Source organism: Microcaecilia unicolor, chromosome 6, assembly GCF_901765095.1.
Source record: "Microcaecilia unicolor chromosome 6, aMicUni1.1, whole genome shotgun sequence".
NCBI classification, from domain to species: domain Eukaryota; kingdom Metazoa; phylum Chordata; class Amphibia; order Gymnophiona; family Siphonopidae; genus Microcaecilia; species Microcaecilia unicolor.
This window is the reverse complement of record NC_044036.1, coordinates 190,671,244-190,689,333: the sequence shown is the minus strand read 5'-3', so window position 1 is coordinate 190,689,333 and position 18,090 is coordinate 190,671,244. Positions and strand designations below refer to the sequence as shown.

At 47.1% G+C, this 18,090-nt stretch overlaps 1 protein-coding gene across 3 annotated transcripts in view; it reads left to right on the top strand.

Annotated features, from left to right (window-relative positions):
- The window catches only part of FANCD2 (FA complementation group D2), a 763,224-nt gene that overhangs the window by 302,547 nt on the left and 442,587 nt on the right, over positions 1-18,090 (top strand). For all 3 annotated transcript variants that reach the window (XM_030205444.1, XM_030205445.1, XM_030205443.1), the window contains one exon: positions 1,816-1,873. In XM_030205444.1, coding sequence (XP_030061304.1) covers positions 1,816-1,873 — 58 coding nt within the window. The remainder of the gene's footprint in view (positions 1-1,815; positions 1,874-18,090) is intronic.

Below are 18,090 nucleotides of genomic sequence, written 5' to 3'. Positions count from 1 at the left end.
AATAAACTCATGAAGTTGCGAATAAACCAAACATTCCAGAAGCTTAGTAATCCATGGAATCCCTGCCACAGGTCAATACTCATTGTGGATCTAAACTGGGAGACTTGGGAATACAAGTAAGCACAATAGTAGACACAGACTCCAGATATATACCATCTGTCACGTATGATTCCATTAATGCAGTTAACCAAGTGATTATATTTAAAGGAATAGTACCTAATGAGTAAGGAGGACGTTTGTCTGACTGACTGGATTTCTTAGAAAGATTATTTAGAAATTTAGAGGCAATAGTTGTTTCAACAGCAGTTAATGAATTCTAGGATCTGTCCACAGGTACATCATCTAGCATGTTATTAATACCTGAACTGAAATTTAAATATGAATTCAGTTCCATATAAAAATTTTGCTTTATTTTTTGAACTTTAGATTGAAAAAGATAGCTAAAGCATCTGCAGAAGGTTGCGACACTTGTTTGTTAGAACTAATCATATTAACATCAGTTATTAATTTAAAAATCCTAAATAACTCTTTGGAAGAATTGCTTGCTTGCAACACAAAGGAGTCATAATAATTAGCTTTAGCCAAAAAAACAGCTGCCTTATATTTTTTAATGTGTTCCTGCCAAAGACTATGATGTAACTTGTCTTTGGTCTTTCTCCACTGTCTTTCAAACTTTCTACAAGTCTGTTTCTGTGAGGCTAATGTTTCAGTATACCAGGGAATATTTTGACATTGTACCTTTAGATATTTTACTTTAGATAGTTTAGATAATGTATCATGTACCCCAGAGTTCCATAACTCAATAGTAGCTTTAGTAGAAACATAATTAGACAAATATAATTCAAGTTCTTGACAAAACTGAATAAAATCAAATCTTGTACTACTGGTTTTAATGACTTTTTTTTTTCTCAGACTGCTTATTTAGTAAAGAAACTTTAGTATAAAAATCAAGTAAAAAATTATCTGACCAAGGATTCGGTGACCAGGTTATATGATTTAAACCTAGTCCTATGTTAGAATTGGACAACCATCCCACAAAATCCAACAAATGACCCTTAATATGTGTAGTGCTTAGTTGACCCAAATTAAAATGAATAAACTTCAAAAACTGAAAAAAAAGAACTGACATTAGAGTTTTGTGCATTCAAGATGCAAATTAATATCACCCAAATCAATGTCTATCAAAATAAGTTGCATAAAAAGACAGAAGTTATAAACTTTATGCTGGATTTTAGACCAGCAACCTGGTGGCCTATAGACTAATATTATACCAGTAGAATAACCATTACCTGAGTCCGATAGGTTGCAAACCATCAATTCCAAAATGTTATTAGTATATAACCGTCTATTAAAGAAACAGACAAAACACTCTTATAATAAACTAACATAATTCCTCCTCTTTAATCCAGTATTGGATTATTAATCACTTTATATCCTAAAGGACAAACATCAAGCAAATATGGTGAGTTCAGATCTGGAATCCAGGTTTCAACAACAAAAGCTAAACCTGCCTAAGAATTTTCTATCAAGTCATGCACTTAATAGTTTCAAAATGAATGAGCATTAAAATATAAACAGTGAATAATAAAGGACGAGTCCAAGGAGGAATACTTTCACAGGGATATTATTAATTCAACTACTTCTAGCAGCTAACTGTTTCTTCCTAAAAGGATGATCACCAATCACAAAAGTAGGGTCTGCTTTGCTGGATTAATTCTAATCTAACTGCTCTTGGCTTTCTTTTTAAAATGGCTAACTTACAAAACATAAGATTGGAACAAGGTTATAAACACAAAATATTATTGTTTTCTATAGTAAACCTGAAAGAGAGCCATCTCAGAAAATGCACCTCAGCAGTGAAGTCTACAAACAGGTGAGTGACCCTTACATAAGAGTGTGAAGGAATGTTTAAAAGTTGATAGAGATGTTCATAGATATGTTAGCATATAGCATGTGTGCTGAGGAGTCTTTGGGAAATCCTTTGAGCTTCAAGCTTCCTAGATATCATGTTGGAAAGTAATCTTATTCTAGGTACTGTACAAACCAGAGTGATATCACCAGTGGCGTAGCCAGAAAGTTAATTTTTGGGTGGGCCAACAGGTTGGATGGGTGGGCCACTAGGCTTGAAGGAGAAAATCCCATCACCTGATGCACCCATGCCCCCCATCCCTACCCCACCTCTACCCTGCTCCCAATAATTTGAGTGAGGGTGGAAGTGCAGGCTTCAATGACTGCAGGCCACATTGAGGCCTAGGGAAAGGAAAAGCACAAGAAACTGCACACATTTGTCCCCCATTCAGCCACAGTCCCCCCAACACATCTGCTTCCCCCCATATGGTGTTGAAGCCAAATACATTCTGCATCCACAGAATCCCTTGGCCCTCCCCTAACAATGGATCTAGAGCAGACCTATGACATTTCCCCAGTGGCGTACCAAGGGGGGGGGGGCGGTGGGGGCAGTCTGCCCCGGGAGCGTGCCACTGGGGGGGTGCCGTGCGCCGGTCAGCGTCGTTGGTTTCCATGCTCCCTCTGCCCTGCAACAGGAAGTAACCTGTTCCGGGGCAGAGGGAGCATGGAAACCAACGACGCTGACCGGCGCGCGGCACCCCCCCCCCAGCGGCGTGCACCCGGGGGGTTCTTTCGCCGGGGTGGAGGGGTGTCACTTTGCCGGGGGGGGGGGGGTCGCGCTGCACCCGGGGGGCGGGGCGCATCGGCGATCCGCCCCGGGTGTCGGCGCCCCTCGGAACGCCACTGCATTTCCCCATAAAACTCACCAAAGAAATTTTGGTTTCTAGTGTAATCTCAATAACAAACATATTGTAAAATAATTTTTTTTAATCTATAAAACAAGAAGTCAGTCAGAACCTACAGCAAATCTACCATGCCAGCACTAACTTCCAAAACAAAACAAGGATCCTACCTAATTATTACAGTGGTTAGTGCAGTGGACTTTGATCATGAAGAACTGGGTTTGATTCCCCCTATTGCCCCAGGAACAAAGAAACCACAGAAAGGCAGTATATCAAGTCCTATTCCCTTTCCCAGTATTTTTTGTTTTATTTTATCATCTGTTTATTTATAGCTATTGATATACAGCAATTGATCCCTGAGGCAACTATACGGTTTACAATTTTATTACAGGTACTTTGCACTGTCCCTCATGGGCTGACAATCTAAGTTATATATTGTACCTGGGGCAATTGAGAGCCAAGTGACTTGCCCAGAGTCATATGGAGCTGCAGATGGAATTGAACTTGGTTCCCCAGGATCTCAACCCATTGTTGATTGTCAGGCAGCAGTGGGAATCAAATTCAGGGATGGTGTTAGGGGGGGAGGGGTGCAACTAGAGCAATTATCCTTGGCTCCCAGACCACAGAGAGCCCCAAACCTGCCAGAAGCTGCGTATGGCACAGCCTGGTAATAGGCATTGGAGGAGTGGCCTAGTGGTTAGGGTGGTGGACTTTGGTCCTGGGGAACTGAGTTCAATTCCCACTTCAGGCACAGGCAGCTCCTTGTGACTCTGGGCAAGTCACTTAACCCTCCAGTGCCCCATGTAAGCCGCATTGAGCCTGCCATGAGTGGGAAAGCCCTAGACCCCAGCCATGTCTAACACCAGCTCTGGCAAGATGTTCATTTCAAATTTGATATATTTTATTATAAAAGAGAAAATAAAATTATTTTTTCTACTTTTGTTCATGTCTGGTCTCTGGTTTCTGCTTCCCTCTCTAACTCACTCACTGGGGTCTTATTCCCATTTGACATTTCTTCGCTCTCCGTGTCCACCATCCATCTTCCCATTATGTCTCTATTTCCTTGTCCAGCATCTCTTCTGTTCATATTCTGACATCCATCATTACCCCTCTGTGTCCCTATGGCCTCCCTCCATCTCTATCATCTCCCTTCTGTGTTCTCCCCCATGTGTAATATTTTCTCTGTGTCCATATGCCCCCCCCCCCCCGTGTCCAGCATTGTCTCTTTTCCCGTACCCCCCCCCCCCATATCAGGTATTGCCCCTCTTTGTACATATGCCATCCCCATACAGCATCTCCCCTTTGTATCTCAGGCTCTATACTTCCACCCAATGCCCATCATATCCCCTCTGTTTTTATTTACCATCTTGTGTCCAGCTTCTTCTCTATCTCCCTCCCACCAATCTATCTGTCTCTTCTCTGACCCCACTCCATCCAGCTTCTCTCCCCTCCCTCTTTTAGCATCTGGTTCTTTCTCCCAATGTGGATTCAGCATTTAACCCTCTCTTCTTTTATCCCCTTGGTCCAGCACCTCTCTCCCTTTTCTCCAGCCCTCCATTTCTGTAGGTCCAGCACCTCTCTCCCTTTTCTCCAGCCTTCCATCTCTGTAGGTCCAGCACCTCTCTCCCTTCCCTCCAGCCCTCAACCTCTGCAGCTCCAGCACCTCTCTCCCTTCCCTCCAATCTCCAGCCCCTCCCCTGTTTACCTTTGCAGGTCCAGTACCTCTTGACCTTCCCTCCAGCCCCCCCCCCTTTCCCTTTGCAGTTTCAGTACCTCTTGACTTTCTCTCCAGCCCCCCCCCCCCCCCCCCACTTTGTAGGTCCAGAATATCTCAACCTTCCCTCAGACCTCTAGCCCCTCATAGGTCCAGTATCTCTGTCTTCCCACCAGCCCCTCGCAGGTCCAGCATATCTGTCTTCCCTCCAGGTCCCCCCCCTTGCAGGTCCAGCACCTCTCTCCTTTCCCTCCAACTTCCAGCCCCCCTCCTCAGGTTTAGCACCTCTCTGCCTTTCCTCAGAACTCCAGCCCCCCCTTGCACATCCAGCACATCTTCCTTCCCTCCAGCCCCCCCTTGCACATCCAGCACATCTCCCTTCCCTCCAGCCCCCCCCCCCCCATTGCACATCCAGCACATCTCTCCCTTCCCTCCAGCCCCCTCTGCAGGTCCAGAACCTCTCACTTCCCTCCAACCTCCTTCCCCTTTCCCTCCAGCCCCCCCCCCTTTGCAGGTCCAGCACATCTGTCTTCCCTTCCCTGCAACCTCCAACCCCTCTTGCAGGTCCAGCACCTCTTCCCTTCCCTTCGACCTCCTGCCTTCCCTTTGCAGGTCCAGTCTCTCTTTCCCTTCCCTGTAACCTACAACCCCCCCCCCCCCCCACACACACACACAGGTCCAGTACCTCGCACCTCTCTCCTCCTCCCCACCTCTTCTTGCAGGTCCTGCACATCACACCTCTCTCCACCCCCTCCCCCCAGATCCTGCAGCAGTTCTCTTTCCCTTCCTCAACTCTTGCCACTGTGCTTTCAATCTTACATTACTGGCACTGCCCGTCAGCAGTTCAAACAGGCCTGCTCCTGGGCCTTCCGTCTTCTGTTTCCCACCACTGTGATGCAACTTACTGTTTACGCAGGGTGAGACGCGGAATAGGGAAGGCCCTGGAGCAGGCCTGCTTGAAATACTGATGAGCAGTGTCGTTAATGTAAGATTGAAAGCGCCAAGGCAGAGGTTAAGGGAGGGAAAGGAAAAGCACCACTGACAGACCTGGGGGAGGGGGTGAACGAGTGGCTACAGTGCACCATTTCTGGGTGGGGCTTGGGTGAAAGTCCGTCCAAGGCCCACCCTTGGCTACTCCCCTGGATATCACAGGAGAAAAAAGACCTATGCAGACAGTTAAGCTGTGATTTCAGGACATACTGTAGGAACTGATACTGTTAACTACATCACAGAGGTTGGTAGCATCATAAACTAGCAGGTTTATTGGGCATAAGCTTTCAGGAACAAGAGGCTGCTTCACTGGATACTAGATGGTGTTCTCTGAGAGGTGGTCAATAAATTGTATTCTCCTTAGGATATCTGTGATGTCTCATACTTAGCTTTGTGTGCTGGTGGAATAGGGTCTGCTGGATTGCCTAGGATCTCAGTTTGTAATTTTTAAATGTTTATTGTCTGTATTTCCTTTGTCTTAAGATGGATTAGAAAAGAATATATACAGGGGTTATTCTCAAAGGTTTTTCTGCATATAAAATATGCCTTACATACAGTAAACAGTTTTATAAAATTGTGTCAGCATATATTTGTGTATAAAGAGGAACAGAAAGTACTTTTTTCACATGATCTGTGTATAGTTCTGGGGGGAGGGGTGTGGTATGACTATAATGGAGGCAGAGTTGCAGTACACATGTGTATTTTGTGAAATACATGGGTATATGTGTAGAGTACATGTCCCATTTACACCTTTTACAGAGCAAGTGTAAATTTGTGCATAGAAACAGAGAACAAAATAGTGCGCTAGTTCTGGAAGCTTGTTTTTATAAAGGTATATAGGTGCCTGTGTTGCCCTTATAAACTAAAAATGGACACCTTTTTGGACTTCAAATATTCTTGTAATACAGTGGGGGAAATAAGTATTTGATCCCTTGCTGATTTTGTAAGTTTGCCCACTGACAAAGACATGAGCAGCCCATAATTGAAGGGTAGGTTATTGGTAACAGTGAGAGATAGCACATCACAAATTAAATCCGGAAAATCACATTGTGGAAAGTATATGAATTTATTTGCATTCTGCAGAGGGAAATAAGTATTTAATCCCTCTGGCAAACAAGACCTAATACTTGGTGGCAAAACCCTTGTTGGCAAGCACAGCGGTCAGACGTCTTCTGTAGTTGATGATGAGGTTTGCACACATGTCAGGAGGAATTTTGGTCCACTCCTCTTTGCAGATCATCTCTAAATCATTAAGAGTTCTGGGCTGTCGCTTGGCACCTCGCAGCTTCAGCTCCCTCCATAAGTTTTCAATGGGATTAAGGTCTGGTGACTGGCTAGGCCACTCCATGACCCTAATGTGCTTCTTCCTGAGCCACTCCTTTGTTGCCTTGGCTGTATGTTTTGGGTCATTGTCGTGCTGGAAGACCCAGCCACGACCCATTTTTAAGGCCCTGGCGGAGGGAAGGAGGTTGTCACTCAGAATTGTACGGTACATGGCCCCATCCATTCTCCCATTGATGCGGTGAAGTAGTCCTGTGCCCTTAGCAGAGAAACACCCCCAAAACATAACATTTCCACCTCCATGCTTGACAGTGGGGACGGTGTTCTTTGGGTCATAGGCAGCATTTCTCTTCCTCCAAACACGGCGAGTTGAGTTCATGCCAAAGAGCTCAATTTTTGTCTCATCTGACCACAGCACCTTCTCCCAATCACTCTCGGCATCATCCAGGTGTTCACTGGCAAACTTCAGACGGGCCGTCACATGTGCCTTCCGGAGCAGGGGGACCTTGCGGGCACTGCAGGATTGCAATCCGTTATGTCGTAATGTGTTACCAATGGTTTTCGTGGTGACAGTGGTCCCAGCTGCCTTGAGATCATTGACAAGTTCCCCCCTTGTAGTTGTAGGCTGATTTCTAACCTTCCTCATGATCAAGGATACCCCACGAGGTGAGATTTTGCGTGGAGCCCCAGATCTTTGTCGATTGACAGTCATTTTGTACTTCTTCCATTTTCTTACTATGGCACCAACAGTTGTCTCCTTCTCGCCCAGCGTCTTACTGATGGTTTTGTAGCCCATTCCAGCCTTGTGCAGGTGTATGATCTTGTCACTGACATCCTTAGACAGCTCCTTGCTCTTGGCCATTTTGTAGAGGTTAGAGTCTAACTGATTCACTGAGTCTGTGGACAGGTGTCTTTCATACAGGTGACCATTGCCGACAGCTGTCTGTCATGCAGGTAACGAGTTGATTTGGAGCATCTACCTGGTCTGTAGGGGCCAGATCTCTTACTGGTTGGTGGGGGATCAAATACTTATTTCCCTCTGCAGAATGCAAATAAATTCATATACTTTCCACAATGTGATTTTCCGGATTTAATTTGTGATGTGCTATCTCTCACTGTTACCAATAACCTACCCTTCAATTATGGGCTGCTCATGTCTTTGTCAGTGGGCAAACTTACAAAATCAGCAAGGGATCAAATACTTATTTCCCCCACTGTATATACAAACCTTACATAAAGCATTTAATCTCCAGTTCACTTCATTTTGCATAGATTAAAGAAGGGATTGAAATTCAGAGCCCTGTAAAATACAAACAAGGGTGCTAGCAAAAATTTGTGTATTTGCCAGCACATTCAGCAGGAGCAGTGATTTTACAAACATACATGTGCACAAGAAGAGCAGCATTTCTTGGCATCTTCTGGGGCAATGCCGCCAAATGCGTTATTTTTGTATATGCCATAACGGTAATGGACCTCACTCCTAAACCAGGATATGTGGAATATGATCTCAGGCACTGAAATTTATTTATTTATAGCATTTATATCCAACATTATCCCAAACGAGTTTGGTTCAGTGTGTCTTATATCAAACTTTAAAGCAAAGTACAATAAGGATTAAACTAAAGTAAGACAGTAAGAGGTTTAACATCATAGCAGCAAATGACTCATTTGAAAATAAATTAGCTAAGAGAATTATAATGGTCAACAATGGCAAATAATTCACTAAATAAAACTGCTTTCAACAATTTATGAAATTTTAGGTAATCAGAAACACTGCTAATCGGCTTTGGGAGGGAATTCCATTGCTTAGTAGCTTGGTATGAGAAACAGGCATCATGAATTGATTTGTAACAGATTTTTACAATTCAGAAAATGTAGAAGTAGATAGTCTCTCAGTGCAGGATGGGCATTGTGTGATGGTAATTGCAGCAAGTGTTGTATATAATCAGACAGTAGCATAACCAGACTTGACATTTGGGGGGGGGGGGGGGGGGGGAAACGACCCAGACTTAACATGAGGGGGCAATAGGCATATAGTGCTTGATATACTCCTAAATAATACTTAGCATACAATTGGTGACAGATTTCTAAGTAAACAGTCTATCCTGCATCAAACATAAACCCCATACATACTTATTGAAGCTTTGGGCTCCTTTTCAAAATCACGGTAGTGATTCCCAGCATGGCAAATGTGACAAAGCCCATTCAGTTCCTCTTGTTTTGTCGCATTTGCCATGCAGGAATCATTACTGCAGTTTTGTAAAAGGAGCCTTTTTGAAATACTAACATTTTAAAATAAATTTGCATTATCCCGTAACTTAAAACTTTGCCATTACAGTAATTTGAGTATGGTTAACATCTCAACAAGCATTACAATATCCTGCAAAATAATGGAGCAATGGTACATATCCTTCAATTTTGCTTTATAACAAATATAAACACCATAATGAGCTGTATTAATAAAACAGGTAAATACTTTTGAAGTAATAGTTTAAATATGTAGCCTAAAATCTAATATGCAAAATAATGATCCCTAACACTGCACACTGGACTATCAAGCTGTTAATTTAAACATGTATTTGACATCCACAGAAACCCCCTTAGCTTCTCCTCTAAGAATGGATGCTAAGCAGACAAAAGGGCATTTCCCCAGGAACTTGGTATATATATATAAAAAAGTTGATTTTGGTGCAATCTCTGTAAAAACATAGTTCCATATCATCATGCTGATCAATCCATAGACTGGTGGGTTGTGTCCATCTACCAGCAGGTGGAGATAGAGAGCAATCCTTTTGCCTCCCTATATGTGGTCATGTGCTGCCGGAAACTCCTCAGTATGTTCTCTATCTCAGCAGGTGGTGGTCACACACAGCAGCAGCTCTGGCTAGGCCTCCAAGCCTAATTTTTAGGTTTTGTTGAGTACCTGGGGTTGAGGGCTCTTCTTGAGCAAGTGCAAACCTGGTGGCGCCAGGTCCCTCCTTTTCTCCCCCCTCCCGCTGGCTCCGTTAAAAAAAAAAAAAAAAAATTTGGACGTCCTTAAGGGCGTTTATTTCGACGTTTATTTAAACGTTTATTGCAGCTACTCACTGGGACACCAGGTCGTTACAGCTCGGAGCGAGAAGCAGGTAATTTTTACCTTTTTTTTTTTTAAATTATTTATTTATAAACCTTTTGAGATACATAATATTCAAAACAGAATAATATTACAAATTTGCAAACTTTCTTTCAGTAGTAATTACAAATAAGGAAAATTGACTATATACCCATCGTCCACAATAATTAAGAAATGATCCAAGATTCATAGGAAATCAAACTCAAAAAAAATTCAAATTAAAGCAAGAGCCGCGCTAGGCCCCGTAGATTCACTCCTAAGTGCTATACAGTGTTCATTTGGGTCTAAACTTTCACAATTATACTCTCTTTACTTTTCAAAAAAATATCCAACTGATTAGGTTCAAAAAATTGGTATTGTTTAGTATGGTATAAAATCCTACAAACACAAGGAAATTTCAAAAGAAAATTAACCCCCAGGGCTATTGCCCTTGGGCGCAAAGCAAGAAATAATTTACGACGTTTTTGAGTTTCCCTTGATAAATCCGGGAAAACTCTTATTTTTGAACCTAAAAATAAAGAATTCAAGTGTCTTAAGGATAACCTAAGTACTGCGTCTCGATCCAACTCTAGTGCAAAAGTCACTAACAAAGTAGTCCTTTGAGTGACCACCTCCAAAGAAGATTCCAGAAAGTCTGTTAAATTCATTGCATTCTGAGGGTTTAAATTTCCTGGGACTTGCCCAGCAATTTGAATATAATATGCCCTTGTGATTGGTGGCAGTGAATTTTCAGTCATTCCCAGAATATCAACAAGATATTTCTTAACCATCTGTACAGGAGAAAGGATGGGCGATTTTGGAAAATTAATCATACGTAGGTTAAGTCTTTTGGATTGATTTTCCAGGTATTCCATGCGTCTAGAAGCAAAGTTCCTTTCTTTTATTAATGTTTGATCCACAAGTTGCATTTTTTCAACTTTTTGAGAAAGAACTTTTACTTCAGTTGCATGAGACTCATTAATTTGAAATTGTTTGAGAGCAGACTGTGCCAAAACTTTAATAGTTTCATTATTCTTTGAAATAACCGATTGTAATGTAAAGAGGGTTGTGGAGTTCAGTTCCCAAAGTGACTCTAAGGTCACTACAGCCGGTTTTTCAAACTGACCTGCATTAAATACCAGGGGAGCCGCTTGAACTACTTGTTCCAGGATACTCACTGTTGCAGAATCCACAACAGTCGCTGCTTTCTGCTCTGGAATCACCAGTTGTCCAGGAGATGATCTTTGTGCTGCCGTCGAGTTCCCTCCCTGCTCGATCCCTTCACCACTTTGGGCAGAGGCTGCAGGACTCGGCTGGAAGCGCTCACTTCCTGGTTGAGGTGGCGCTGCACGAAAGACAGGGCTTAGGGAAGCCCTGTCGACACTGTCGGTTAGCGCCGAGACGCTAGCACCAGCAACAGGGGTTGAAGTCGATGGAGTTCCGGGCGTTATTCCAAAGCGCTCAAGTGTCGGCTGGGAGAGCGGGGGCTTTGCGCCAGGGTCTGAGGGAAAATCCCTGACTTTCCCTCGTCGCTTGCCCATCACAACAGCGGGCAAGGTAACTCCCTCCAGCTCTACTCTAGCGCCACTAGAAACACGTCCGTAGCTTGAGTTCAAACCGTCGCCATCTTGGATCTTTTTTTTTTTTTTTTTTTTTTTTTACCTTTTTATAGCGGGCAGGGGGTTCCCCAATTGATCTCCACGTGGCCTATGGCGTCGGAGGGCGAGGGCGCGAAGAATCGCTCCCCGGACCGCGTGTGCGCTTCTAGCGGGGATGCGGGGGTTTTAAAGTCTGATTCGCCCTTGTTGGGTGTCAGTTTGGAGGCCGGTCAGTGTCCCGGGTCTTCCTCCGGCGCGGCGGTTTTTCCCACCATAAACGCCCATCCCCCGCTGCTCGCCTCCGCCATCTTGGCCGGCCACTCTGCTCGGACGGCTTCTTCTTGGGCCGCCCTTGAGCTGGGAGACGTTCATGCCATGGCCGCCCTTGATTTGGGCGACGGCAAAAAAGCGGCTAATGTTAAGCGCCGTTCTTCCCGCGCGGCTCCTTCGCGGAGTGTCGCGCCGGACGCCATCTTGGATGCGCAGCATGTTGCTCCCCCGCTCTTGCGAGCGCCGGTTGAGGGTGCGTCTAGGGCTGTGGCCCAGGCTGCTGAAATACACAGTCTGGGGGGTTTCTCCCCTGAGTTATTTTGCTGCTGCATCAGGCCTTCCTTATGCAAAATGCTGCCCCTTCTCCCTTGTCAGATAACGGGGTTGAGGCCCCCGGAAGTAAACGCCCTCGGGTGGATTCTCAGGCCTTAGAGGACGCTGTTTCCTCTGATGTAGATGAGGGCAGCGTATCTGAGTTCTCCCAACGGTCCTTTGGGGATTCCTTGGAGGAGACGGATTCCCGCTCGGATGGAGCGGATGACCCCTCTGCAGCGCGGATCTTTCGCTCAGAGGATTTGCCCAACCTGTTACTGCAGGCCATGAGCATTTTGAAGATTTCCTCGTCAGAGGACGTCTCTCCCTCAGCCCCTGTTGGCTCTGCCATTATGCTTGGGACGAAGTGCCTGCCTAGAACCTTCCACGTGCATGATGCCATGCACACCTTAATTTCGGCTCAATGGGATGTCCCGGAAGCGAGCCTCAAAGTAGCTAGGGCTATGTCCCGCCTCTATCCTTTGCCTGAAAGTGAACGTGAGGCCTTTATTTGGCCTACCGTGGATTCTTTAATCACTGCGGTGGCTAAGAAATGGCGTTGCCGGTGGAAGGTGGCACGGCCCTAAAGGACGCCCAAGACAGAAGATTGGAAGCGGCTTTAAGGTCGTCCTTCGAGGCGGCTGCCTTAAGTTTGCAGGCCTCAGTTTGCGGCTCCTATGTGGCCAGGGCGTGCCTGACGATTGTGCAGCGGGCTTCCCCCTCGGATCCTTCCTTGAGAGCTGACTGGCCGGCTCTGGAATCGGGCTTGGCTTATTTGGCAGACTTACTGTATGATGTCTTGAGAGCCTCGGCTAAAGGTATGGCTCAGACAGTCTCTGCACGGCGCTGGCTTTGGCTGAAACATTGGTCTGCGGACCACGCCTCTAACTCCCGCCTGGCTAAGTTGCCTTTTAAAGGCAAGCTGCTCTTTGGGGTCGAGCTGGACAAAATCGTGACCGATCTCGGCACGTCTAAGGGCAAGAGGTTACCAGAGGTCAGGGCTCGGGCCAGTGCTCGCCCCGGTATCTCCAGAGGACAGTTTCAAGAAGCCCGTCGGTACCACCCGGGCAAGTCGGGCTCCTCTGCCCCCTCTTCCTTCAAAAGGAACTTCTACCCCAAGCAGCATTCCTTTCGCAGAGACCGCCGTCCCGGAGGTACGCCCTCCGGTCCTCCCCCAGGGTCTCGTACCCAATGACGGGGTCCTGGTCCATGGCCCAGTGCAGATTGGAGGACGCCTGTCCTCGTTTCTGGGCGAGTGGACCAAAGTAACTTCAGACGCTTGGGTGCTGGAAGTCATCAGAGACGGCTACAAGTTAGAGTTCTGCCGACCCTTAAGAGACGGGTTTGTACTCTCTCCCTGCAAGTCTCCGGTCAAAGCTGTGGCAGTGCAGCAGACCTTGGACAACCTGATCCGCCTGGGTGCGGTCGTTCCGGTGCCAGAAAATCAGATTGGCAAGGGACGTTACTCCATTTACTTTGTGGTACCAAAGAAAGGAGGTTCTGTCCGGCCTATCCTCGACCTCAAAGGGGTCAATCGGGCCTTGAAAGTGCGGCACTTTCGCATGGACACTCTCCGCTCTGTTATAGCGGCAGTGAAGGCAGGAGAGTTCTTGGCTTCCTTGGACATCAAGGAAGCGTACCTGCATATTCCCATCTGGCCTCCTCATCAACGCTTTCTGCGTTTTGCAGTCCTGGGCCGACACTTCCAGTTCAGAGCCCTCCCTTTCGGGTTGGCTACTGCTCCGCGGACCTTCTCCAAAGTAATGGTGGTCATCGCGGCCTTCCTGCGAAAGGAAGGAGTACAAGTCCATCCTTATCTGGACGACTGGTTGATCCGAGCCCCCTCTTATGCAGAGTGCGGCAAAGCTGTGGACCGGGTGGTTGCTCTTTTAAGCTCCCTGGGGTGGATCATCAACTGGGAGAAGAGCCAGCTGCGCCAGACTCAGTCCCTGGAGTATCTGGGAGTTCGATTCGACACCCAGGTGGGCAGAGTGTTCCTGCCAGACAATCGGATTGTCAAGCTTCAGGCTCAGGTGGACCAGTTCCTAGTAGCCTCTCCTCTTCGGGCTTGGGACTATGTGCAGCTGTTGGGCTCTATGACGGCCACGATGGAAGTAGTGCCCTGGGCCAGGGCTCATATGAGACAACTACAACACTCTCTGCTGCAGCGCTGGACTCCGATGTCGGAGGATTATGCTGTGCGCCTTCCCTTGGACCCAGCAGTGCGCAAGGCGCTGAGCTGGTGGATGCAGACAGACAAGTTGTCTGCAGGAATGCCTCTGATGATCCCGGAGTGGATTGTCGTCACGACGGACGCCTCTTTGTCGGGCTGGGGAGCCCACTGCTTGGGAAGGACAGCGCAGGGGCTCTGGTCTCCTGCAGAGGCAAAGTGGTCTATCAACCTCCTGGAACTCAGAGCCATTCGGTTGGCGCTTTTGGAGTTCATCCCGGTACTGGCGTTGAAGCCAGTACGGGTCCTGTCGGACAATGCCACGGCTGTGGCCTATGTCAACCGCCAGGGAGGTACCAAGAGCGCCCCTCTAGCCAAGGAGGCCATGAATCTATGCCAGTGGGCGGAAGCGAACCTGGAACAGCTGTCAGCGGCCCACATTGCCGGAGTCATGAATGTCATGGCGGACTTTCTCAGTCGCCATACCTTGGAGCCCGGAGAGTGGCAGCTATCTGCTCAGGCGTTCTTGGACATCACGAAGCGCTGGGGCCAGCCGAGCCTAGATCTGATGGCGTCATCGGCCAATTGCCAAGTGCCGCGCTTTTTCAGCAGAGGACGGGACCCTCGATCCCTGGGAGTAGATGCTCTTCTCCAACAGTGGCTGACACAAGAGCTTCTCTATGTGTTCCCGCCCTGGCCCATGTTGGGCAGGGTGCTAGACCGGGTGGCAAAGCATCCGGGCCGGATAATCCTGGTGGGTCCGGACTGGCCCAGACGTCCCTGGTATGCAGACTTGATCAGGCTCTCAGTCGACGATCCTCTGCGGCTGCCAGTGGAGCAGGGCCTGTTACATCAGGGTCCCGTGGTGATGGAGGATCCCTCCCCCTTTGGTCTTACGGCCTGGCTATTGAGCGGCAGCGTCTGAGAAAGAAAGGCTTCTCAGACAAGGTCATCGCCACTATGCTGAGAGCGAGGAAGCGCTCTACTTCTACTGCTTACGCCAGGGTTTGGCGTATCTTTGCAGCGTGGTGTGAAGCAGGCTCACTTTCTCCCTTCACTGCTCCAATTTCTTCAGTGCTGGCGTTCCTGCAAGTAGGTCTGGAGAAGGGCCTGTCGCTCAGTTCCCTTAAAGTCCAGGTAGCGGCTCTGGCTTGCTTCAGGGGCCGCCTGAAGGGTGCTTCCCTGGCTTCGCAGCCAGATGTGGTGCGCTTTCTCAAGGGAGTTAATCACCTGCGCCCTCCTCTGCACTCGGTGGTGCCTGCGTGGAATCTCAACCTGGTGCTAAGAGCCTTGCAGAAGCCGCCTTTTGAACCCTTGTCGAGGGCATCTCTGAAAGACCTGACGTTGAAAGCAGTCTTTTTGGTGGCTATCACTTCAGCCAGAAGAGTTTCCGAGCTCCAGGCGCTCTCATGTAGAGAGCCTTTTCTGCAGTTCACTGAGGCAGGAGTGACTATTCGCACAGTGCCTTCCTTCCTGCCCAAGATTGTTTCCCGCTTCCATGTGAATCAGCAGCTCTGTCTCCCTTCCTTTCGTAGGGAGGACTACCCAGAGGAATACTCTGCTCTCAAATATCTGGATGTGAGACGTGTCATCATCAGATACTTGGAAGTGACCAATGATTTCCGGAAATCGGATCATCTGTTTGTCCTGTTTGCAGGTCCTCGTAAGGGTCTGCAGGCTGCTAGGCCTACAGTGGCAAGATGGGTCAAGGAAGCCATTGTAGCGGCTTATGTGGCCGCGGGGAAGGTGCCATCTATCCAGCTGAAGGCTCACTCCACTAGAGCTCAGGCGGCCTCGATGGCAGAGGCCGGGTCCGTCTCCTTGGAAGAGATTTGCAAGGCGGCAACTTGGGCATCGGCCCATACCTTCTCCAGGCATTACCGCTTGACTGTGGCTGCTCAGGCGGAGGCCCGGTTTGGAGCTTCAGTGTTGCGGTCAGGGATTTCAATGTCCCGCCCTGGGTGAGTACTGCTTCGGTACATCCCACCAGTCTATGGATTGATCAGCATGATGATATGGAAGGTAAAATTATGTATCATACCTGATAATTTTCTTTCCATTAATCATAGCTGATCAATCCATAGCCCCTCCCAGATATCTGTACTGTTTATATTCTGGTTGCATTTCAGGTTCAAGTTTAGTCTTCAGTTCCTGTTCAGGAGGACTTCGTGTTCAAGTTTTTTCAATGAATTCTTCAAGAGTTGAGACGAGTTTGTGTTACAGTGAGCTGCTGCATTCCTCTCCCCTCCGTTTTACGGGGCTGGATTGAGACTTAAATTCTGCCGGCGCTCCCTCCCTCTTCGTGCGGCAGTAGGGCAGCTTTGTACCCCTCCCGCTTCGGCGGTTAGGGTCAGTCAGCTCCTCCCGCGGTTGCGGTTGCAGGATAAGCCAGATCCCCCCGCATCGGCGGGTGTGGTGTCCCTCCCCCGCTCTGCGGGGATGAGCTGGACGGATTCCCCTCCCCCACTTGTGTGGGGATGAGCTGGGTTAATTCCCCTCCCCCGTTTCGGCGGTGGTGAGCTGGGCAGAGTGTCCCTTTGTGGGTGTAATTCTCTAAGTGCTGAGTCCTGCGGATGGAGCTTGGATATTGACATACTGAGGAGTTTCCGGCAGCACATAACCACATATAGGGAGGCAAAAGGATTGCTCTCTATCTCCACCTGCTGGTAGATGGACACAACCCACCAGTCTATGGATTGATCAGCTATGATTAATGGAAAGAAAATTATAGGTATGATACATAATTTTACCATCCTTTCCAGTCCAAAGCATACTATGAAGTACGTGTAATACAAAGCCTACAAAGATCATTCAGGACCTATAGAGCTAATCTACTTTACCACGATACCACTAACTTACTGAAGTAATACAACAAGGACCCTACAAATCCAAAATAGGCCCAGGATACAATGATTCAAAGAAACTATTTCAACTCGTGAATAAGCTATTAGATACCACTCCAATTATCGCCAACAATTCAGACACCCCATCTGCAGACAGTCTCGCTAAATACTTCTGTGATAAAATAATAAAATTACGCAATACACTTCCCCAACATAGCAACGACATTGAAAATTTCATCAATGAAATGGACTCTAACTCTGGCTCATGCCCAACTGTGACCGTAGCTGGATCAAATTTTCTCCTCTCACCACCGACTCAGTAACTCTAGCTCTTATCAAATTCTCCAACAAACATTGCAAATTGGACACTTGCTCCAGCTACCTTCTCAAATCTGCTCCCAATCAATTCTTAAATGACCTCTCATCGTACTTAAACTACATGCTCCAACAAGGTCATTTTCCTGAAGAATATGGCAACATCTTACTCACCCCTATACTGAAGGATGCAAAGAAAAAAAACAAATGACATCACAAACTATCGACCAGTTGCATCTATCCCACTTGTAGTTAAATTGATGGAGAGTTTGCCTGCCTCAGTTGCAACTCCAGTCCAGAGTTCCAGTCCTGCTCTTTCCTGTATCCAGTTCCAGGGTGGTCTTGCCTGCCTCTGCCGCTCCTCGGCAGTGGTTCAAGGGCTCACGAATTTAGGTTCTGCCTCGAGGACCTGACAAACAAAGGACACCAGGATCAGAAATTGCTAACTAAAACCACCACTACAACTTGTGAGTTAATGTTCACATCTACAACTTATACTACCTCTAAAGCTCTGTTATCTTGCTGAAGCTTCTTCAGCATTAAAACTTCCAAATAATTTCAAAGGAGTGAAACACATCCATCCGATGCATGTCTTTAATGAACAGAAGTGCCTGTTTTGTAGAGTGTTGGGACAATGCTCTGTTCCTTCTGGGCGGGAGCTTCTTTGGTGGTTAGATGGTTGGTACATGGCTCGAACAAGGAAGAGCACCCGCTTCCCAGGACATTGGTGAAAAGTACATTGACACTTGACTTTCT